At 37.8% G+C, this 24,145-nt stretch overlaps 1 protein-coding gene across 5 annotated transcripts in view; it reads left to right on the top strand.

Moving 5' to 3' along the window:
- Window positions 1-24,145, top strand: part of LOC311279387 (uncharacterized protein) — a 190,672-nt gene that overhangs the window by 142,515 nt on the left and 24,012 nt on the right. For all 5 annotated transcript variants that reach the window (XM_084390838.1, XM_084390839.1, XM_084390841.1 and 2 more), the window contains 19 exons: window positions 316-369; window positions 2,132-2,185; window positions 4,944-5,033; window positions 8,552-8,593; window positions 9,263-9,340; window positions 9,568-9,603; window positions 9,795-9,839; window positions 10,004-10,057; window positions 10,241-10,282; window positions 13,165-13,269; window positions 14,339-14,392; window positions 15,180-15,233; window positions 16,155-16,208; window positions 16,350-16,403; window positions 17,128-17,172; window positions 18,187-18,237; window positions 18,348-18,392; window positions 21,447-21,473; window positions 23,407-23,460. In XM_084390838.1, the coding sequence (XP_084246964.1) occupies window positions 316-369; window positions 2,132-2,185; window positions 4,944-5,033; window positions 8,552-8,593; window positions 9,263-9,340; window positions 9,568-9,603; window positions 9,795-9,839; window positions 10,004-10,057; window positions 10,241-10,282; window positions 13,165-13,269; window positions 14,339-14,392; window positions 15,180-15,233; window positions 16,155-16,208; window positions 16,350-16,403; window positions 17,128-17,172; window positions 18,187-18,237; window positions 18,348-18,392; window positions 21,447-21,473; window positions 23,407-23,460 (1,038 nt within the window). The remainder of the gene's footprint in view (window positions 1-315; window positions 370-2,131; window positions 2,186-4,943; window positions 5,034-8,551; window positions 8,594-9,262; window positions 9,341-9,567; window positions 9,604-9,794; window positions 9,840-10,003; window positions 10,058-10,240; window positions 10,283-13,164; window positions 13,270-14,338; window positions 14,393-15,179; window positions 15,234-16,154; window positions 16,209-16,349; window positions 16,404-17,127; window positions 17,173-18,186; window positions 18,238-18,347; window positions 18,393-21,446; window positions 21,474-23,406; window positions 23,461-24,145) is intronic.

Consider the following 24,145-nt stretch of genomic DNA (forward strand, 5'->3'; position numbering starts at 1 on the left):
TTTTCAACATGGTTGACCAGCAAGAGAGCAGCTCTGCCATGATCTCGCTGATTTACTGACCAGTGTCTAACGGGTGGCTTATTGCAACCAGTTCTTGCTGGGTTAAATGGGATCAGTCACAAAAAGTAGCTGATTGTGGCCTTCATTTTAGTTTAGGGCACAGATAGGGACCTCTCAGAATAGCAAGCAGTCAAAATGCTACAATTTTCACAGCTGGTACAAAATCACCTGAAGCAAGAGTTTTTCATTTGATCTGAAATAAGGTCATACTGCTCGTATGAAAAGATCTGAAGATGTTTTTTTGTGTTCTTACAGGGAAAGGAGGGTCAGCCTGGTCCCATTGGCCTCCGTGGTCTTCCAGGAGACCCGGTAAGCAGGAAACAACTAGCCTCTCAACTTTTCCTGCACCGCTTTGTAAAATGCATATTAAAATACCTTGAATGTTGCAACTTGAGACATATTTTGGGTCCAGAATATCATACAATCTTAAAAATAAAGGTTTGCAGCAAAGCCATATAAGAACCTTTTTTTCTTTTCTTTTTTTTACATGCACCGAATTGCTACATTTCTGTTTGATTTTCTTTAGGGGAAAACAACAACAAATAAACTATACAGGGAACCTTCTCATTATGTACATTATAATATTGTATTACGCTTATCAACAGAGCCCAAACTATTATAGTCAACTGCTATTTATTTTCAGATATAATAATTACACTCAAGTTTTCACTCAATTTGCACATATGGTAGTTTTCATAGCTCACTAACAAACTGTGAACACTGGAAAACTTTCCTGAGATAAATGCAATGTTAAGGGACACTTTGTTCACAAGTTGTTTACGTGGTTGAAACACAGATTGAGCAGATACATGATACATTTTGATGTCTTTCAACATATCTTTTAATGTTAATGCATGTTTTTTTTTGTGCTAACTTGTATTAAAGTGGAAGAAAATACTTTTTAAGGGCCACATTTAAGAGTGCAAAAAAACTGCATTTATTGTTTGAATTTTGTGATACAGTGGACAGAGACTTTGTTTCTCATCAGAAGTAACAGAACAAAGCTCTGCGATTATTGGATGGGAGGCGTGTTACAAATAATGTTTGGTGTAGGAAAAAACGCGGACCTGGCAACCCTGGCTTGATCTACGGGTGATTCATAGGGTCAAATAGAGCCTACTTTATCACTGCTATTTTTATTGTTGTTGCCTTTACTTTGACAGCCCTCAATTCAACACAAAAGGCTTCACACAGAGTATGATTTGCAGTCTGACATGTTTTTCCGTCCCCATTTGATTGACAGGATATAATCGGCCCTAATCATTTGGCTGTTTTTGGAGTAGTTCACTTCAGAATTAATTTACTCAACCCCACGTCATCCAAAATATTCATGTCTTTCTTTCTTCAGTCGAAAAGAAATGAAGATTATGAGGAAAACTTACAGGATTTTTCTCAGGTTTCTCAGGTTTTCTCCAGGACTGAGTTTGGTGACCCCTGCTTTAAAGGTTCTTCATTGAATCATATGTCAATAAAGACGCTTTTTAAGAGTGTAGAGACTTGGGGATTAACTCTTTTGACTACATAGAAAACCCTAGCAATCACATAGCGCACTAAACACTCCTCAGAATATCTAAGCAACCCGCATTGCAAGGCTCTCGCAATCATCTACAACAGCTTAGCGTAATAACAGGGAATTTTGCATGGGCAAACACTCCATGAAAACGTAAAAATCTAGTTTCATTTTCATCACGCTCTCCACAGCCTTTTAGTTTTTCCCACTCTCGCTCACACACAGGAAAAAGACAATGCGCGTATAAATAACAGAGACGAGAAAAACGAGGATGCTGAGCTGTAAATTGTTGCACAGACAATCAGTAATCAATCAGTAATCTGAAAATTAATTTGCAGGGACGGGTACATCTGAGTTCTCTACATGTGGGAGGAAACAGCATCAGCATCACAATCTGTTCTCGGCACCTGCTTCTGCTAACAAGCATCTGCCTTTATCCCAAAAAAGATGGGGACACAGGGATGGGGGATGTTAGGGATCAAATCCAAAAAGAAAAAGAAGGAACTGCTAAAGCTGATAGGCATGTGTCTTATCACTCCTCGGTTTTTTGTTTTTTTTCAGGGCTCTCCCGGTCAGCCAGGACTGTCTGGAAAAGACGGAATGAAAGGAGAAAAGGTACGCAAGAGCATTGTGCGTTTGGAAGTACGCTGTGACCGGGGCCACATGTTTCTAGCGTGATATTTTTCATGTTTCTGCACGTGTAGAAGGTCATGTTCACATTAGGCTTCACTGAGCTGTGCTTTGCTTGTACATTTCGACAGTTTGCACCAGCTGTAAGCGGATAAAAGCTGTATGCTGGAATAGTTTCAGTTACTTGAGATATCTCAAAGAATTATTGCTTTATGTTTGTGATTTATTGGGGTTCTTTGGAAGTCAAAATGCAGTGTGTGTAGAGATACGGGAAAGCATAATGAAACTGGATAAGATATCCAGTCTAAAGTACACTACTACCTCTGATCTGAAGGCCTATAGCAAAACTGAACCTCAGATGATTTAAAGAACTAAAGAATGGGTACACACTTAGCAAATTTATTTATTTATTATTACTTTTAGTGACAGAACCTGAGGACTTAATAATAAACTTATAATTAAAATAAGTGATTATGCAAAATGTCTTTTTCAGTTGGTCAGTCTTCCACTAAAACTATCGTGTATCAGTGTTATTTATTTTTGTATTATTTATAGACTATTATAGTATTATTTATATACTGTTATATGTATTAATCTTCTGAATGGTCTATTTTATTTTTTTCCTTTTATTTTTTAAGGTTTAATGATTTGATGTGCTTTTGTTGTTTTTGTCTTTTTCTTTTTTGTTAAGCTGGTTTTATTTCAGTTCAACTTACTCTTTATTTCAGTTAATTGCTACTTTTTGAATTTAAGTTGTTTACATTTATATTTTATTATATTTCAATTGCTGAAAAAAGTATGTTAAGTATTTTGTGCATTTTATTTTATTATTACTGTATACTGTATATATTTTGATCTCATGTCTTAGTAGACTAAGATATTGCATTATGGCAGGAAGGGGCCTTAAAGGGTTAGTTCACCCAAAAATGAAAATTATGTCATTAATGACTCACCCTCATGTCGTTCCAAGCCCGTAAGACCTCCGTTCATTTTCGGAACACAGTTTAAGATATTTTAGATTTAGTCCGAGAGCTTTCTGTCCCTCCATTGAAAATGTATGTACGGTATACTGTCCATGTCCAGAAAGGTAATACAGACATCATCAAAGTAGTCCAAGTGACTACAGTGGCTCAATCTTAAGTTTATAAAGCGACGAGAATACTTTTTGTGCGCAAAAACAAACAAAAATAACGACTTTATTTCACTATTCATTTCCTTCTCTCTGGGCCTCGAGTTAGTTCACGTAGTGTAACTGCGTAGCGCTTCTTTGATGATGTCTGTATTACCTTTTCAGGGGCCTAAGGCTAAAAGTAGCTCCTAACTGGCGAATTTAGGAGCAACTCCTAAAAATAATGGGCGTGTCACTCGTAACTTTAGGACTCCTAATTTTTTTGACTAAGAGTAATTCACGAAGCATTTTAGCCCTAAAAGTAGCACCTAAGACTGGGACAGCTTAAAAGAAGTCGAGAGGACTCCTAACTCACTAAGACCTATTCACAAACCGCTTTTTGTGGCATTTCACGTTGCGATGTTTTGAAATGCGTACGCGGCGGCTACAGGAGCTTCCAATCGCGAGGGAACAATTTAGCATTGTAGGCATAACTAGGGCTGCAATTACGCCACCAACAACAACCAAAACTAGGCTACTCATTGCATGTAAACTAATTGTAACATTTCATTGTGAATCAAATTAAAATGTTCTTCTCTTTGCAAACGTAGGCAGAGGCATATAGTGACAGATTAATTCAATAATGTTGCAAAGATATTGCATCAATCCATATGTTTCATTAGGCTACTAGGCTATTTGTTTTGCCTTACTGTTTATTCATTTAGGCTATTCAGTTATTCATCATCTTCCGTCCTTCGCACTACTTGTGTAGCGCACGCATTCTCAGACCTGTCACCTGTCACTCATCATCGTACGGGAGGTGTTTGGAATCATTCCCGCGTTGCAATCAACCAATCAAGGTGGTCACTTCAGTCAAGCTCGTGCATGAGTAATGACGTCATCCATAGCAACGAAGACTCACTCTTAGTTTAGGAGTTGTCATTTTTCTTTACTAAGAGTAGGCCTGAAAAGCGTTGTGAATAACTTTTAAGAGAAAACTCCTAGCTAAAATCTTTTAGTGCGATTTAGGAGTACTCCTAGTGGTAAGATAAAATGCTTTGTGAATACGGCCCCAGGACAGTATACCGTACATACATTTTCAATGGAGGGACAGAAAGCTCTCGGACTAAATCTAAAATATCTTAAACTGTGTTCCGAAGATGAACGGAGGTCTTACGGGCTTGGAACGACATGAGAGTGAGTTATTAATGACATAATTTTCATTTTTGGGTGAACTAACCCTTTAAGTGCATTTAATGTTCCTCCAATAATAATACTAATATGTTTGATTCATTCATTTTTGCTTCGACCGCAAAAATGTAAGTTATTGTTAGAAAGTCGATTGGCGAAAATGCTTTCAATATCTCACAATCATTACAGCATTTTCAATGACGTGAGTGAGTTCAGCGTAGCGGATGTTTAGTGAGCTTTTTTAGCCTCTAAAGCTGCAAGAGGTGATTCCAGGTTGGTGGCATTTGCCCCGGATGTCTGTGATATTTACGTCCAGCTCTTGTTTTTGTATGTGCGTGTGAAGGCGGGCATGTGTGTGCATTTGTGCGGTGCTCCTCAACCTGTCAAGTGACAAACCGGAGGTGACAGCGTCTCTAAATGCCAGCTGTCGGTGTGTGTTTGCAGGGTGATTCAGGCGGAGCACCGGGACCGATAGGCCCCGAGGGCCTAAAGGGTGAACCTGGAGAGCCCTGCTCTGTCGGACTTTGCACTGGGGTAGGTACACAACACCATTCCTGTGTTTCTCTTTCACGTCATCTGCATGTTCCCCACTCAATATCTTCTCTTTCAGCACCTCTTATAGACACAAACAGAATATCACTCTACACTTACCCGACAATCCCACCGCGTTGGTGACAGCTCAGGCACACTGACAATGACGTAAATATGCCTGTATATATATGCAACAGCTAATGCGAGACATTGCTGCACATTCTTGGTCCGCCAGCAGCCGGGGTTATTGATGACAGCTCCTTGTTTTCAGCTGTGACAATGAAAAACTGTTCATGCTAAAACACCGCTTTGGTAAAACTATCCTAATGGAACACCTGTCACCTGTTCATGAGAGAGAGAAAACACCAATCAGATCTGTTAAATAGCTTGGTTGTTTCTCTTAGACACCTGTGAGATTAAATGACAGCAAATAAAGGTTTTTGCTTCAGTGTCCGGCATCTTGGTTTTCAGTCAGAATTGCGTGAAATAAAGTCGCAATTGCGTGAAATAAAGTCGCAATTGCGAGATATAAAGTCAGAATTGCGAGATATAAAGTCAGAATTGCGTGAAATAAAGTCGCAATTGCGAAAGAAAAAACTTTCTCAGAATTGCATGTTTATGTCTCGCAATTCTGACTTTATAATACGCAATTGGGAGATATCATGCAATTCTGACTTCATATCTCCCAATTGCGTATAATAAAGTAAAAATTGCGAGATATAAACATGCAATTCTGAGAAAGAAAGTCAGAATTTCAAGGATATTTCTCGCAATTGCGACTTTATATCACGCAATTCTGACTTTATAACCTGCAATTGCGACTTTATATCACGTAATTCTGAGATAAAAAGTCAGAATTATGAGATGAAAACTTGCAATTGTGAGAAAAAAAGTCTGAATTGTGAGGTTAAAAAGTCGCAATTACCTTTTTTATTTTTCACTCTGTGGCGGAAACAAGCTTCCATAGTTTCCATTAACCAATGTGATGCGACAAAAACATGTTTTTTTCCTCTTGCGATAAGTCATTCCGAACGGATGTTGGTAGGTTTACGTATATCGCAGCCATCGCACTAGCCCTTTTTTTTAATCGATTGAGACATAGGAAAGACCTTTATACTTGGGACCAGCCACGTATGAGGTGTTCTGGGTGTTTCTTCTTCCTATTTGTTTCCAGGTCTTGATAAATTGTGGCATTTCTTTGTTGTTTAGAATCCATTATTCCTGTAATTCTTTTGTAAAGAACCTTGTCTTGTCTTCTGTCCAAACATACCATGCCATCTTTAAAGAATGAGCAACTTTTACGTACTCCAGGTGACCTGTATATAGGAAAAACTGTTTCTAATGCAGTTTTTCGGATATTCCTTTTTCGAATTGCCTGAAAAACCCTCACGCAAGTGTAAAAACTTTTTTGCGAAATTGGCGTATTTTCAGTTCGCAGTAACTTGCACACGAAGTGAAACACGACTAATGTCTCAGACTGTGCTCAGATTGGCCAAGTTACCAGTCTTCAATCTCTCCGAAATCTCAATTTAAACTTGTCTCATTTTTTGGGAGACAACATGTCAGAAAGAGCTAATAGATTCTGGGATGTTATAGAGTCACATTTCTAGTTTGTGATGTAGTACGATCATTACTATTTAAAGTTGCCATGAAACAGAAGTTACGATCAACTTTCCTTCCCTATTGTGACGTATATCCAAGTGAAACTGCTTCTCGAATAAAATAAAAAAAAAAAAGACTTGATTGGGTAATTGATGGTTGTAGTTTGCTATTGGTCACTCTTTTGACTGCCGTTATCAATCTCTCTCTATTTTTTTCCTCTTTTGAAAGTTGTGAAAACACTATTGTGGATTATTTATTTTGCTATTTGAGCAAATGGATACCAAAAAATTATTTAATGTAGTCTCTCATTCACCGCTATAGTAGCCTGGAAATCCAGACCTAAATCTAAACGATTAATGGTCTGGCGTCGACTAATGAAAATCGTCCAGCTCGAGGGGCGGCACCAAGCATGCATTTGAAAATCTCACTGCACGCAATAGGATAACACTACGACCAATCACAACAATAAGCCCCATACACTTAGCTACCAGCGGAGCTAACTGGTAGATTAGACTCTTACCGTATCCGGTCGGCAAAACAGCAAAAACGTCCTTCTTGCAAAGGAACGATTTGAGCGGCGTCTTCTGTTCCTGTTATAGATAAAAAGCCAAGTCTAACTCGTTCATTGTAGCGGAAAAGATTAAGCCCGAGGTCCGACCCGACCCGAGTCATTTGATTATATTTTCGACCCGAACCCGCGGGTCCCGTCGGGTTTGTCGGGCCGACCCGACCCGTTGAGAACTCTAGACCCAACTATGACAACTTCTGCTTCTGAAAAACCCTGAAATGTGAAAGGGGTCAATCGACAGATTTGATTTCACAGTTTTCATGCTAGTTAGATGCCAGCTGGACTCTGACCTAAGAAATTACGTTTGTTTGCGAGAGAAGGAGATAAACTGCATATTAACTGTAATGGTGGCAAGACATCCAACATGAAGCATATAGACAGATGGGTGGTGGGCAGACAGAGCACTTGTTAGTCTGATGAATGATGGTTTGTTGGTCTGAAATCAATATAGAATGAAGTCATCAGCCACCTTCATCATTTCTGTTTTAGTTGAAAAGAGAAAAAGAGAAATTCATGAGTGAACGAATTAAATCAAAACTGACACTATTCACAGTTTAATGCACATTCCTGGTCTCATTCTGCACTAGTATTATTATTAATAATGATAATGATATTATTACAGATTTTAAATTGAAGGGAAAAAAAACTTTCAACTTGATCCATTTGGATTGTGAAAGTGGATGTTTATATTATTATTACTACTTTTAACACACTTTTCCATTTAATCCAACTTCTTAAAAAGGCCTTGCTGTGTTTATTTAATCAGTTCACTATATCCTGAAAAACAGTATCCTGTATTACGACTTCACGGGATGCAAAAAGTCTGCAATGCGAAAACTACTTGCTAATCTAATTCTTGCTGACCACAAAAATCAATTTTCCATCAGTGGTGTATAGCAAATAATGCTTACTGTAACTATTTTGCACTGTCGGCGCCTACAGTATCACTTGCAAATCACACTGAGAAAAAATTCAAAATTTGCTGTCAAAACAAGGCCATGCAATATTTAGCGATGTTGAGGAAAATGTAAAAATGTATCTTGTCAAGCAATAAGCTACTAATTTGAAGTGGTTTAGAAAAAGTAGTTTGCTTAGTAGCCTGACAGTAACTCATAAGTTTTCATATATACATATATATATATATATATATTCTTTCTCTGTTTCGTTATTTTATGGCTTTAGTAGCATCACTACTTTTAGTATTCCTGAACACTGATTTTCAGAGATTTTACAGACAACTATTTCAATAAACGTTTCTCAGTTCATTACTTGTGTCTGAAAGAGAATCTTACGTAAGTTCTAAGACATGGTATTCATTTGAGTTTGTATTTCATCTCTTGTTTTGCTCTAGGAGGAGGCCGTGTCTGGTCCACGGGGGTCACGGGGTCCTAAGGTTGGTTACTGTGAACTTTTTTTATTTATTTTAGTATTCCATTTTGCGCTTGTGAAGTTTATCTGCAAAGTAACAGCCCCAGAGTTCATATCAGTCATATTACCCTGTGCTGTGCTTCGCTATGTCTTTTAGTCCACTTTTTCTTCTTTTTTTTTATTAGTGTGATAAGAAATATCAGCACTGCGATGTGAATAATTTAAAGGAAAGTTCTGGGTTCATCAGTGACATTGTTGATTACCAGAGAATATCATTTCTGTAACAATGAAAAATGGTGTTTGCAGGTACAAACAAGTTACAAGTTGAAATTGTCTGTAGCGAGCTTAACTTGTATTGAACCCAGAACATTCCTTTAAACCAGTTTCATGCTGTCATAAATGATTTGCTTATGCTAAACACTTAAATCTCTTTTTGTTTTTTTACTGCTGTGTAAGCATCTGTTTGTAAATGTTTCATTTTAAATATATTACTAGATAATGGCTGAAGATGTTTATGATGTTGCTGTGGAAACAAATTAATTTTAAACCACAATAATTATTCAGCCAAGTCTTATTGCATAAACTGTCATTACTTTTGACTGAATTTTGACACGAGTACTGAATTTTGGACTCGCTCAACCCGAGTTTATTTAGTTTAGCTGTATGAACTTTTTCCGGTGGTTCTCTCTGCCAGGGTGAGCGAGGTGTACCTGGAGTACCTGGAGATCCTGGAGAGAAAGGAGAACCTGGGATTGGAATCACCGGACCCCCTGTATGTACCTGTTTGATTTGAATTTTAACTTCATTGTCCTTCACAAACACTCAAATAGTCTTCATTTAAAGGGACAGTGCACTCAACTATATAAAAGCATTCCAAGTAGCTTTAGAGTTTAGCATTTTAGTAAATGCATGTCACACTGAAAACAATAGTATTATAAAATAAGTGTAGTGATTAATAGGAAATGGCTTTATTTTATTTTTTTCATTTTATTTTTATAGGGTCTGATGGGACCTAAAGGGGAAACAGGATTTCAGGTAAAGGATTAATTTACATCCAAAAATGTAAACAAAGCATGTAAATTTTGTCACTGTGCATAATATATTTATACCTCAATATTATATATTTTTCTAGAAGTTAAACAAGTTAACACAGAGATTGAATCTAGATTGTGTTGAATATGATGAAGCCAAGGACGGGAATTAACATGATGGTGTTATTTTCACAGGGTCCTCGTGGACCTGCAGGAACTGTTGGATTGCCAGGAAATATGGTGAGAAGTGCTTTTAAATCTTTGCAAGCATATCATGTCAAAAGGTGGACATAGCCCACTATGTACATTCTTATATGTAGGCTATGAATTATATTATTTGAAGAATTCTTAAATACCTTGAATATTCTTATATTCATACATGTATGTGTTTCTTAATCTGAAAGGGACCTCCAGGCCCACAAGGCAGACCAGGACCCCCTGGACCTCCCGGAGAACCGGTTCGTAACATTTTATTTCGTAACAGTCTTATAAACATGAGTTGCACAGACGTTTTGTTTGTTTTTGCTCCGCTAATGAAAATAGTTGACATTGCACTTGATGGAGAATATAATAAATATTTGTGTTGCATCTCATTTTTGATGTTGTACTTAATGCTGCTCTAAATAATGTTTCCCTTTCAGACAGCACTACCCATTGTGGGAGACATGGGGACATTAATGAAGGTACTGTCTGTCCTCCTGTGCACTTATTTCTACTGCAGTCTATTGGACACTGAACATTAGAAGTATGATTTTTAGTGAACAGTGCTAAGATAAATAAATAAAAGATGCTGAATTTGCAGTTAGACCTCATGCACCCCAAAAAGTTTCCTTTTAGATGCATATCAGAAAGACTTTTGCAGAATTTGAAACCTGACATCTCAAACCGAAGATATTTAAACAGATATTTAAAACTGTGTTCCCTTCAGTGAGATTGTGTATGGATCTTAAGACAGATCTTACCCTGTGTTACCTAGAGGAATCTTATTTTCCCTCTATATTCCCTCTAGATTTTAGAAGCATTGCCTTTCCTATTATACATACTACCTGAGTAACAAAACACAAATGACAGACTATAGTAAGAGGGTATATAAAGCCCAATTTTGCCTGAGTAACTTTTAAACGTGTTTTATAAATTATTTAATTGCTGTCTATTGCTGTTTTGAAACTCTTGTATATTCAGCGCTTAGAAAAAGAAACACTCTTTCAACGTTCACTCTTCGCACTCCCTTTAATTCGTGCATATAAGTACATTCTGATCTGTCTTCCTCCTACACTGCTCTTTATGTTTCTGTTTGGGCATCATTCATTCATCTCTTTGCGACAAGAAACTTCTGACAAGATAAATGCCCATTTGCTGAAATTCTGAGATTCTTGGGAGTGAACTGTCAACCACAACAACACATTGAGCTACTTACAGTAGCTAATGTACTGTAGTTCATCTCCAGTTTAGATGTATACACAAAGAAAAGGAAATGCATCAAAACATACTTGAATGTCAAAAGAACAAGCAAGTGCAGGGCTGCGTTCTACAGAGTTTGAATTGGAGCTGGAGTCAAAGATGTAGAGATGGATGGATGGATGGATAGATAGATAGATAGATAGCTTGATGGGAGCAGGGTTAACGGAAGTGTATAAATACAGGTTGACAGGCAGGTAGGACATCCTATCAATCAATTTGGACCGAATGCAATGATTGGACGGACATTTTTTGGTCCTTAGACTTCCTCAGAAGATATATGTTTTTTTGTTTGTTTTGTGTTTTAGAAATATTTAGACCACTTATTGATTGCTTTCAGGATCTGATGGGAGTTTCGTGATGAGTTTCATGATATTTATGAAAATCACTGCCTGCTCTAGCTTTAAATTAATAATTCAACCAAGGCTAAAAAAGTCAGAAAGTCATCACACTCATATCATTCCTCGTATTATGACTTGTCTTCTGTGAAATGTTCAAGATGCTCTTTTTTTACACTACAAATGTGGATGATTTATATACTGTTAATTTCAAAAACAACAAAATAAAGGACAAAAAAAGCACCATAAAAATGCTATAAAAGTACATACATTTTATGATTTTACAAATAATTTTGTGCATTTAGCTGTATAATTCATCATTCACTTTGTATGGAATTGAGCAGCTCTGATGTACTTGCTAACATCTAACAACATTTTGTTGGCTAAACTATTCCTTTATATGAATTCCTCTTATTTATTTAATGAAGCTCTGATACATATTTTTATAGCCAAATCTAAACATGTCAAAGCAGGTTTTTGTTACATTTTCTCCCTTTTCAAAATATTTCAAATAATGTTTTGCTAAACTTCAGCTGCTATATCAGGTCACATCATAGACAGTAAAAGAAAGGGTCACATGCTATTTTGCTAATTGCTAGTCTTGCACAAAGAACACAAATATAAATGCACCTCCTGAATCATCCTACACTTTTTGAGCAGGTTGGACTAATGCACTAGTAAATTGCTACCTTCAGATACACTCGTACCATGCGCGAAAAGTGCATCCAGTGTGAAATGTCAGCGCTATCCCTGCGACCCATTACGGTAAACCTTTGATTCCGCTTCCCGGTTATACAGTTGCATTCTTTAAAGAGCAGAAGAGAAAAAGGTTGCTTACTTAGCCCCCGAGTTTAAAACTGCTTTTGAAAGCGCCTTCGCTTTTGCTTTTCCTGTTTCTCTCTGTATCATTGGGCAAATGTATTGAGTTGAAAGCATCAGGCTGACAAGGTTAAAATCTGGAGGAAAAGGCCTTTGAGGGAAAAAAAGTACTTCCCTAATGCATACCTTTTATCAAGTTGTTTGTATCTCTGGGTTTGACCTTTAGCTTTTTAGCAATGTGCAAAGCTAGATTGCTCTGCCATAATGTGTCTCTGAAAGCTGATAAAAGCATACATGAATTCTATACAGATATGCAATTAAGGTCAATATACAGAAATAGATAAATGTGTGTAGAGCTCATAAACACAAATAAGGACACTGGAGTCTGTTTAGTGTATTTCCACAGGAAGAGTGTGGTAAACGGTGTCATGTTTTACTTCAGTTGTCCTTTAGTGGAAATGAGATTGAGGTAAAATGAATCCTCCAATGAAACTGGAAGAAAGCTTTATGACACAGAGTCATAGAAATATCACTTCTCAAAATAAAAGGGTTCCAATGAGAAAACTGCATTCCATGTCAAAGGAAAAGTTGAATCATTAGCTAATCAGAAGACCAATAATTTACACTGTTTTATGCATTGGCAATTTACTAAGATCTATGGTATGTATTTTAAACCTCGATATTTGCATTTGAAATGCAAATTTGCTCAAATTTCTTTATGCAAAAAAAAAAAAAGCACAGACAAATAAATTAAGTTTCTCATCTGCATTGAATCACATGCATTTCTAAATGGCGGATCCTTTCTTTTATTTGTGGACATATAAGAGAAAGCTTCATTTTAAAATGTGTTGCATTCGGAGCTCATCTGAACAGAAGGAGAAAGAGATTAAAGGAGAGAAAGTTGGATTGCTGCACCTTACTGTGTGTGTGTGTGTATGTGATGTTGACAGAACGCCTGCAGTGTGTGTCAGACCAGAATACCAGGACTACCAGGGCAGAAAGGAGAAAAAGGTTCCTCTGGAGCTCTAGGTATCCCAGGAATGGATGGAGAAAAGGTAAAAATGGCTTCAATTTCATCTCCTCACTAATTAATATTCTGTCCCTCCCCAAGAGATTCTCTAGAACTGAGTGCTGTCATCTTTTCTGGCTGATGCAATGAATGATTTGTTTTGCAGACACAAATGCACCAGACATTTCTGCAGTCCATTTTATATACATGTGTATATAATATAAAGATTAAAAAATGTGCTCTAGAACAGCCCCAAGTAGTATCAAAAGTGATTCTTAAAAATATATGAAAGTTATTGTATTAGATACCAAATCTGCAAACTAATTTCCCTTTTCTGCGCCTCAATTACAATAACTTGAAATGTTTTGCTTGCAATATTAGCTTGTTTTGTCTTTCTTTATAATGAATCCTGTTTTTTTTTTTTTTTTTTTTTTTAAGTTCTCTGACGTGATGACATTCATACTTTAAATGTGGCCTAAAGGCTGCAATACACTACATGACTTTTGCTCAGATTTTTGGCCAGTTTTCAGTCGGAGTTGACAGATTTCAAAGACAATTGTGTAGTGTATGATGGGCGCAGACTCTTTTTTGGCTACAGAATATGATTCCATCCAGTTGGAGGATGTCAAAACATGTTTGATATCTTGAGGCAATTTTAGAACATATCGTAGTGTATATGACGCTTCGCTACTAAAACCGAAGCGGCCCTCCATCTACTAGTGTTGCAATAACATACAGTACAAATACAATAACAATACAATGAACAGAACAGTACATTAACAGAACACAATATTTGACTCCTCAGCATAAACAAAACAACTGACGACACCACTCATCTCTAACTCAGTGTAATCTGTAGATCCAAATCCATGTTTGTTTAATCGTGTGAGTTTGTTGTGTTCGGAATGATTAGAAAGTCTGGTACTGTATGGTCCTCAGTTTTTTACTGTTTGATGGCCAGTTTTTCTCTGGACATCATAAAGTTGTGTAGTGTATTCCAGCGTTCCAAGTGTTCCAAGTGTATTCCAAGTGTTCAAATAATAGTCTTGGCCACTGCTTATTCTTGTGTCTGTCCTGTGGATCTGGCTTCTTACGTTCTATGTTGGCTTCAACAGGGGGATCAGGGTCTGCGGGGCCCAGCTGGTAATCCCGGAAAAGAGGGTCCGAAGGTAAGCCACCCTAAATCACAGATTAGAGAAAAGAATCATGTGATCAGTAGACATGAGCTCCAGTTCTGTCATGACAATTCTTGGAGAGATTGGCATGGTAATGGTTATGGCAATGTTAATGTATTTGGTCTTGGCAGAATAGATCTGCTATGCTACTGCTGCAGAGCAAGTACAGAGACTTGCCAATACATTCACAGACATCGCTGTGAGCATGTAAGACATGCTGCTGCTGCTGCACATGTATCATACATGAATAAACCCCCATAGAAGATCTATACAGGTGGAGCTGGGGAAGGTGGAGGGTTTCTGAAAGCGCACTGCACTGCTAACAGCAACACTACCAGTATTTGAATGTTGAGCCGCAGCTCATTGGCTGCCGATGCAACAGCAACCAATCAGCTTCACTATGTAGATAGCGATGTGATCGCTAGCAAACTGAGTTAGGACCTATCAGCTTGCGCCATCTACAGAACTTCGTATGTATATTCACAGACTTCCCTTTAGCTGTAATTCTTTTTGGAAGTACAATCACATGCATTTCCTTCATTACAACAAGGTTTTGTGAGGTAAATATTCTATAAATGGTGCAACAATTAAAGCAAAAAAAATGAGTTTATGTACAGTACAGTACAGTGCAGTGCCTGAATGTGAGACATTCATTGACAGGCAAGAACTGAGGCCAAAGGAAAAGCATTAATAATCTATGAGAACATTCTTTAGAGAGAAACTTAGTCAAAAGTGTGTACTTCTGTCTCAACTATTGTTTATCTGTCTCGTCATCATATAGGGAGTGAAGGGTGAGAGAGGCTTTCCTGGTCCGATGGGGGACAAGGGTGATGAGGTGAGTTATCAGAATAACACTGTGTTTACACTGTATGTGTGCGGCTTGGTGCAATGCGACATAACTAAATGGATCCTGTTATAGTTAGTGGAGCTGTCCGATGCGTCATGGTTGACTACTATACAGCTTCACCAGTCACTTTATTTTCTGTGTGTCTGTCTGTCTGTCATCTTTCTTAATTAATGAATTAATTAATGAGTTAATAAAAAAAAAATTGAGAACCAAGCATATTTTATATTGTATAATTACTTTGTTGCACACTGAAGAAGGCACGCGCCGAAACGCGTCTGTGCAAAATAAAGTATATATATGCATAGTGCGGCCTCTCTCCCACTTTATCTAATTATCTAAGCCAGCACTCTTAAAGTTTACAAGTATATACATTGAGTGAAGCCTGCTCCTATCCACATTTACATATTGTATAATCAAACATGTCAGGGTTTATATAGAAAAAAACCAGGGAAACTTGTATTATTGCATAATTGTATAATATACATTTTAGGTTTTACTTTTAGGTAGTGAAATACTTTGTACTTTTACTTTGTAGGTTTTCAAATAATATTGAAAGACAACAAACAAATACAAATTTAAGAAACTTTCATTTAAGAAACTTTAAATTCAATAAAAAACATTTAAAAAAATTATCCAGCTGCATTTGTAGCAATACCAACATTATATGGAACTGTATTTTGCTAGTCTAAGACAGTTGGACCAATGGATTTTTATTTGAATTAAAATAGGAATTTATTTTCAGCTCAATTATTTTCATTTTAATGTTGTTGAAGTCTAGCCTCAAGCTCGCAGTTGACTGGTCTGGGGTTACAGAATTACATTTATTATCGCTACTTTTTTTTTTTTTTTTTTTTGAGATTTGAGTTTTAAGTTGAGTTTTGAGCTGTGATCTGAAATCCTCTGTTCCAGGGGACCCCGGGTGTGCCAGGATTGCCTGGATCCACAGGCCGTATGGGTGCACCGGTGAGGATCTCCCAATAAAAAGAAATGTTATTATGGCTTCATGGTTTCAATATGGGGCTTAGTTTATTTCCTTGGCAATCTTTTTCTTCCCAACGTTGTGTCTAATCAAAATGATCCTTACGCATGTTCCTCTGCGTCCAGGGACTTCTTGGCAGACCAGGACCTGTTGGCCCCGCAGGACCAAAGGGAGAACGGGTAAGCATAATCTAGTCATCATTTCTTCTTTACGATTTTATTATTATACTTTATAGATTTTAGATTATACTTTAATATTAAGGACCTTCAAAATTGATGATGTTATTCCAAACATGTAGCACAACATGAGAATTGAAGAAATAATGATCCAAAAATGTAAATGCTGTCATTACTTAAAGACCAAACAAAATAAAATTATGTATATTATGTCATCCATTATGGATATCATTTGTGCAATTATATTGAATTTCAGAGTGGGATAAAGACAAAACGTGATAAACATCTTCTGTTTTTCACTTTCCCCAACATTATAATTCTTTGACCCATCAGCATCTGTATGAGTCACACACACTGTCTGATAAACAGCTGGAGTAATGCTCTCACAAACGGTTAGCGGGAGATAGTGAATATGCCGCTCGATGTGTTCGACGAGCATGTACGGTGCCCTGCAGTGTGCAGATATGTACTAGAAAAGGAATAGAGGCATTTTTCACCGTTTTCATCAGCTGGTCGGCTCCACTGAGAGCCAATCCAATAAGAGCTAAGGGGCACCAAGTCTATCCACAACTTCCAAAGGCTCTATCTGAATCCTGTTATTATTCACACCATTTGCTAACACTGCCGTATGGCGTTGGCCCTGACTCTCAATGCAATCACACACTGTGTTTGGAGAGGCAGAGTTTGTGCTACGCATGTAAATAAAAGAAATGTCTTTTTATTCCAGGGCAGCGAAGGAACGCAGGGCAGACCCGGACCTCCTGGACCTCCTGTAAGTTCTGGTGCTGATTGCAAGTGTTTAGGCTGACTCAGCTTGAAATTTAAAGGTGTGGAAGTTTAAAGTGTGCATTTTCACCATCGCTAGGAATTGAAAACTGAATTGCAAAAGCAATGAATGCTTTCCAACAGTTTTCCATAACACTTCCACTTGTTTGTCATTGGTCACAACCATAGGGTATCTGTACTTTTACTCAAGTTCTCGATTTGTGTAATTAGCCTACAGATGGTTAACTCATAGTTGTCTCTGAAAGATATAGAAAACAGAGTGGAAAAAATGCACACTTTAGCTATAAATGATATCCCGGGGAAACTTTATTTGTAAATTTGTATTTGTAATTTCTTACAAAGACATGAAAGATTCACATTACATTTTAGTAAAAGTAAAAGGCATTTTATTATAATTCTAGAAATGTCTCTCTTCAGGTTGGGGTATGTCTTTTTGCAGTGAAATCTTTAATGATTTTTATAAAATAAACGTATGTATAACTTTTATATTGTTAGTAATATTTCAAGATGAACACTTACTGGACAGAAGCAACTTAGGTTTACTTGATTTTACAAACAATTTCATCCTTTTTTTGGTCCTTTAAATAACATCTGCACCAAATTGCATTATTATTATTATTATTTTATTTACTTATTTACTTTAATTTAGTCCTCGGAATAAAATTGAGGTGTTTTTTCCCCCACTCCTCAAGTGTGAACTCCATATCCTCACTATATGATACTATATTGTCCATAAAAGCCTGATGTATAAAATATGATGCAAGTACTAATAAACAGCTAATATCCTAGTAAGATGCAAGCTAATAAGTTAATAGTGAGAATTGGACCCTAAACTAAAGTGTTACTTTCCTTACCGATTTTATCGCCCGGTGAACTATAAAACTGGAGAAAAATATCATTGACTTATATTTGAAGGAGAGACCCAAATACATCTGGAGATAAGAATATCATATTGACTGGTGTGTGATTTTTATTTTTATTTATTTTTACTTCTTTTCAGGGTGTTCCAATTGCAGAGGGCAATGGAATGAGCAGTCTCTATAAGCTTCAGGTAAAACTTTTACCTGATACTAAAACATAGTCACGGTATTTTAATATGTAATTTTATTTGTCATATTGTTCATTTTTGATAACCTATAGTTTTTTGTTGTTTTTTTACAGAATGGAGCAGCTAATACAGGCCAACCCGGACCACCTGGGCCCTCTGTATGTTTTATTTATTTATTTTCTAAATTATATTCCACATAAAACAAATAGCTGTTTTGAAGTTAACCTACCGCAGGGAATCAGTTGTTGCACTTTTAATGAAGTTTAAATGTCAATACACAAAGAAGCTACATTGATTTGGGAATCTGTATTCGGTTTAGCTGCTGTTTTCAAGAGTTTTACGCAGCATTCTTTGAAGGACGGATCACGGCCACACAGACACAAATCTGAAACTCAGACAATGACAGTTGCCCAAAGGGAGAAGGACAAAACAAACCTGTCACACATAGTCAACAATGTAGCTGCTTGTAAAGGAGGGGTAATTGAAATGCAGCACTTTAACAGGGGGAAAAAAATTAAATATATAAGCTATATATATATATATAAAAGAGCTTTTCTGCCCTAGTGGAATCATCCGATTAGCTTATCAACATAGCGACACGCACAGTTATCTACTGTGTATGTAATGTGTCCTTCCTTTCCATGAAGAACAAGAGTGTATTCCCTCCTGGGCCATCTTTACCAGACCGCCCAGAACTCTGAAAAATGCGAAACCCTTATCAGCAGGTCTGAAAGAGGACACTCTCCAATCTCCCTCCTCACTGAGATAGACACGAGGAGCTGCTTACAAGTCCCCCGGAGTGCTTTGTTTCGGGTTTATCCTCAGCTGAACCTGTTCCAAGTGTGACGTGGCTCCTCTTGTTGACGTGCCGCAGTGCACTGAGACAAAGATCACTTAAACTTCATTTGAACTTCATTTGAACAATCAAGAAGCTTGTGGTTGGGGGAAAGAATGATGTGACAAGGTTATGACAGCATGCAGAGTCATAATATATTCGCTCACCGGGGTGCTTAAAGGGTAAAATTAGCTTTTGAATGCAAGTCATCTATCTATCTATCTATCTATCTATCTATCTATCTATCTATCTATCTATCTATCTATCTATCTATCTATCTATCTATCTATCTATCTATCTATCTATCTATCTATCTATCTATCGTCCCATCCATCCATGCATCCTCCATCCCCTACCTACCTCTCTCTGTTATTAAGATGCGTTTTGGTCAAACGAATCACAAGTGGACGCTAAATACAGGTGTAAACAGGATCTAAAACGTTTTGAGATTGTCCACTTTCGACCACTTCCAGAGGCAGTTGAAAATGGATTAGACTGGAATGCTTTCCAGGCGTAGACGCTCATGTGGTCGAATGTGTTCGAACAGCCACAAAAGACCGCCTACTCTCCGCATACTGACCTAAAGCCGCACTCACACTACACTATGAGAATGAAAAATTTCTTCGGACACTGTAACAGTCGTGATATGACGTCAGGCTCTGCAGCGTCTTTTTTATAAACATGAATTCAGCATATAACAAATAGTAATACACTCATAAATGTAAAAAAAAAAAAGATTTACTCAACTTTACTGCAAAAATATCGGTTCTTTTAATTCAGCCAAGAGGTCACGTCATGACGTATCGATCTTTGACTGGTCAGTTTGACCTGGTCAGGTCAGAGTTCACCAAACTTCAACCTTGTGTTTCCGGTCCGACGCATTCGCATGCATATGAATGGAAGTCAATGGAACGAAAAGTGTAGTGCGACCGCCCCGTAACGCGTAAACATGGGAAGTGCGCTAGCCAGATGGGATTTAAACTTTGGTTTAAAGTTTGGTATGAAGACAAAAACGCACCAAGCACAATGTTCTCTCACCATTCCTGATTTCTAACACACTCACTGCGTTCGGCGTGATCTTGCGGCTTTCAGACCTGAAACGAAAGCTGCTGCTCTCCCTGTGTTTTTCTGTCATCTCCGGTCGCATTCATATGTAAACCGCGTGAGCTTGTTTCATCCATTAGAACAAAAGATTTGAAAATCCCAGCAAAAAAGCCCATGCATTTACCCACCCATAGACACATCCCCTCGAAGAAATCAGGACAAAAGGGGTCGAAAGTGGACAAAAGAGACTAGTTAAAACACCAGGTGCAATTAAATGCACTTTCATTTTACAAACTGAGGTGAAAGAACACTTCCAATGACATTTCCCAGAATGCCTTTAAGTCCCCATGTGGTGAAAATCAAGCTTTTGATGTTGTTTATATGTCTTTTTTATATGCTTTAAGACAAACCATGTGTAAATTCATAAGTCAACACAATTGCTGAGTATTTTCCTCCTTAAAACTGCAGTGAACCGAAGACAGTCTAAAAAACACGGTTTGAAATCGCTGGTGTTTCTGACATTGCAAACTACCTTGTAACCAATCACGTCAAAGTTTGATCATCAACGAGTGAGTGGAGCCGGGGCCAATTTGCATATTAATAGAACCGAGTATACTAAATGAGGCAAAGGTGTAGAATTACATTCAAGCTTTTTTAAGGCATGAAGTATTTTTTCAAGGAAAAAACGTTTAATTATGTAATTTTGGTGATGAAAGATAAGGTTTAAAGGATAAAATGATTGACTACAGTGGGACTTTAACATCATTATTATTAATATATTCAAATCATGTCAAATATTCATCTGATAACATTTTAGTGGCCATTTTGTGGTGCGGTGGCTATTTTGGCTGTTTAACTTAGAAATATTTCAAATCTGTTGGGTAAAAATGTATTCTACAAATAAATGGTCATATTTGGTTAAAAAAAAAAAAAACTTCATATAGAATTATTTGTTTAGTCACAAACTTCATTCCTTTCTTGTGTGACTATTTCATTTAAATTACAATCTACTAAATTCTACTTCCTTTCATGCCAATGAAATGTTCCTATGATACGTTGCTAGTACAGTTCAAGTTCACACTCATGAAATCCAAAAGCTTCGATTCTTAAATTCGGGATCATGCTCAGTCTTGTTACATAGGCAGCTCGCTAGGTTTTGGAACAGAGTTCTGTCAACATAATTCCCTCGTCGGTCTTTTGTCTGAGTGTGTTACTGTATGACAGCATATCTAAGCAGATGTCATCCAGCTAATTACACAGATTGGATTAATTGATAGCACACAGATAAATAAGGTCAGTTTCATGGGCTAATTCTGTGCCTTTTCTCTTCCAGGGGCCCAAAGGAGATGAAGGAAGGATGGTGAGTGTTGCTTTTCTGTGATTTGTATTAAATGGTCCTCGCCCTTGTGGTCTTTCTATGCCAGTGGATTGAGAGAAACAGGCCTGGCCAGCACTCGTTTTCTGGCTGGTCTCCATTAATCACAGTTTCTGGCTCAGAAGTAGCCCGAGAGCAGCCGAGCACAACAGTTTAGTCACACAGCATTCTCAACAACAATAGGAGTGATCAGGAATGCCGCCTAAATCAAATTGTCGCCGCATATTCCTCTGCCTTTGGGGAATGTTGTAACCGCTGTACATGCACACACACCCCCAACAAAAGCACATGCACATCAGCGACGGACCCCTACAATAGCAGCAATTCAGCTCCGACAGGCAAAAAGCTGGCACTTCCTGTTCTCACGGGTGCAATTTTGATTTTTTTGTGTCTTTTTTTTTTTTACGAAACGATTTTTCAGCGCCATGCTAATTTGACATTTGAATAAATGGTCCCAGCAGTCTCCAGCACTGTGCTAGAATTACACCCATCTGTCTCCAGTCGATCCTCTTTTTTGGTTCCATGTAGCTCTGTTATACATGGCAATCTACACGCGCGACAATTACTGTCGCAATCCGTTAACATGGCGCCCGCTGCTGTCCGTCAGTAGCGGCTGAGGCATGAGACGAACATAATGTACGACACTAGAGCGCAGATTCTTCAGCGCTCCGTGAAGGGGTTCGGTGTGGGGTAGCAGCCAATCACTTGGGGTTGAATTACGAGCTGCTCTGTTCACGGCGAACTACGTGTGATTTATTAACGTGGCAGGCTAAATGAAAATGGAAGGGGGAAAGTAAATGCTTTGTCAGGATGGTAATGCGACAGAATTAGAGTTAACGCAACGCTCTTGTCAGGACGAAGATAAATATGTGGTTTTTAATTGAAATAATCAGTGACATGCTGGAAAAATGGGGTTTGGTGTTTGTTGGGTCGCTAAAATAAATTACGCACATGCCTCCCAACCAGTTTGGTAGCTAAACCGTTGTGATCTGTTCCATCAGTCGAAATACACTAGAAATACATTTTGAGTTTTATTTGACTCCAAAACGTTGCTGTGATACAATCATTTAAGATTATTTCTTCAACTTTTCAGGCACTTTTATGTCCCAGGGGTTGATTTTTATTATGTATATGTTTAATTCTTTTACATTATATATATGAAGGTAACATTAAAGTTGACTTGGAAACTTTTTACTATGCTTTCATCACTTTCCAAATGACATTTATGTGCAGATTTGGTTGTTTTACATTGTCCCTGAGCCAGAATATCCAATATCTCTAGACCATCCATCATATTTTTACATTTTGAAACCATTATAATGTTAACGAAGAGTAAAACCATTCCTATACACACACACAAACAAACACACACTGTGTAAATGTGTGTAACTGCATTAAATAATACTAAACATTTCATTACCTAAAAGTAATTGGTAACACTTTACAATATGGTTTATTATTTGTAGTGTACAATGTAGTGTATGTATGTAGAATTAATTTAAATTAGCTTTAGTAAAAACAAAAGAGCCTGCCATTTTATTCTAAGCTATAATGCTATTAAACGCAATACAGAATTTGAGAAGTGACACAGTGGTGAACATTTTCATGACTTTATTAAAAGTACATAGGGCCAAAAGCAGTCCAGTAAAAGTTAGCACAATTTTTTAAATTGCGACAAAACTAACATGATTCAAAATCACTATTTGTGCATTTCTCCGCAAACTCATTCTGACTTCTGACCCAAAATGATAGTATTTCTCTGCTACTCATAACTAGCTTGTTAGTTTTCATAAAGATTGTAGTGGAGTTAGTTGCATTGGCGCTTTTACTTATTCACTCCCCAACTCTGACACACACAGACAGACTTTCACGCATGAAGGTGTCTGTGCCGAGCTGGAATGTGTTTCTTTTATTCCAGGGTGAGCCGGGACTGATGGGATTACCTGGACTAGAGGGGCTGCCAGGTGCTAAGGTAAGCCCGTTTGAATGAACCGTGTCACTGGACGCTCTCTCACACTTTCCAAGCGTCCCAGATTACACACAGCTTCCAACAGCTCAACCAGACGTTCCACTCTGTACCCTCACGATTTGACATGACATTGCAGTTTCGGTGTGTATGTGTGTGTGTGTTTGACTGACAGAGAGATGAGGAAAGCGGCTAGACATAATTGATTCAAACATTGTTAGTATTCTAATTTCACCGCAGTGCTTAGTCAAAGCACTCGGGAATTCAAGAGAAAGACCATGAATACGAGAATACTAGAGAGGGTTGAAATAATAGGCTTCATTAAATGGAGCCCACAGAACTGTCCAACCGACGGTTTCCTCCTGCACGTATCAGTGCGCTGGTGCATGGAGACTCTTTTTCGAGACAGCTTCCTCCTTTAAGCGGCATCAAACTCGCCCACTCTTCCCAGAAAAGGACTTGTCAAGATGTAGTCACAGCATTTTGCGTGCTCGCCGACTCCACAACTGCCACGAGGCTGCCTGATCTCAAGCTGTTTATTTGCATGCTGTGCCCCAAAACTTAAAAGCAGCTCATTAATTCCTAAAGTCAGCAGTGCGCATATGGAGGAAAGATACTTGTCAAGCACAGTTGGTATTGAGAACAGAAAGAAAAGCAATCATTGTGTTTTGCGACATGTTCTCAGGCGTTT

This window comes from Rutilus rutilus (assembly GCF_951802725.1).
Source record: "Rutilus rutilus genome assembly, chromosome: 20".
In the NCBI taxonomy this organism is placed as follows: Eukaryota; Metazoa; Chordata; class Actinopteri; order Cypriniformes; family Leuciscidae; genus Rutilus; species Rutilus rutilus.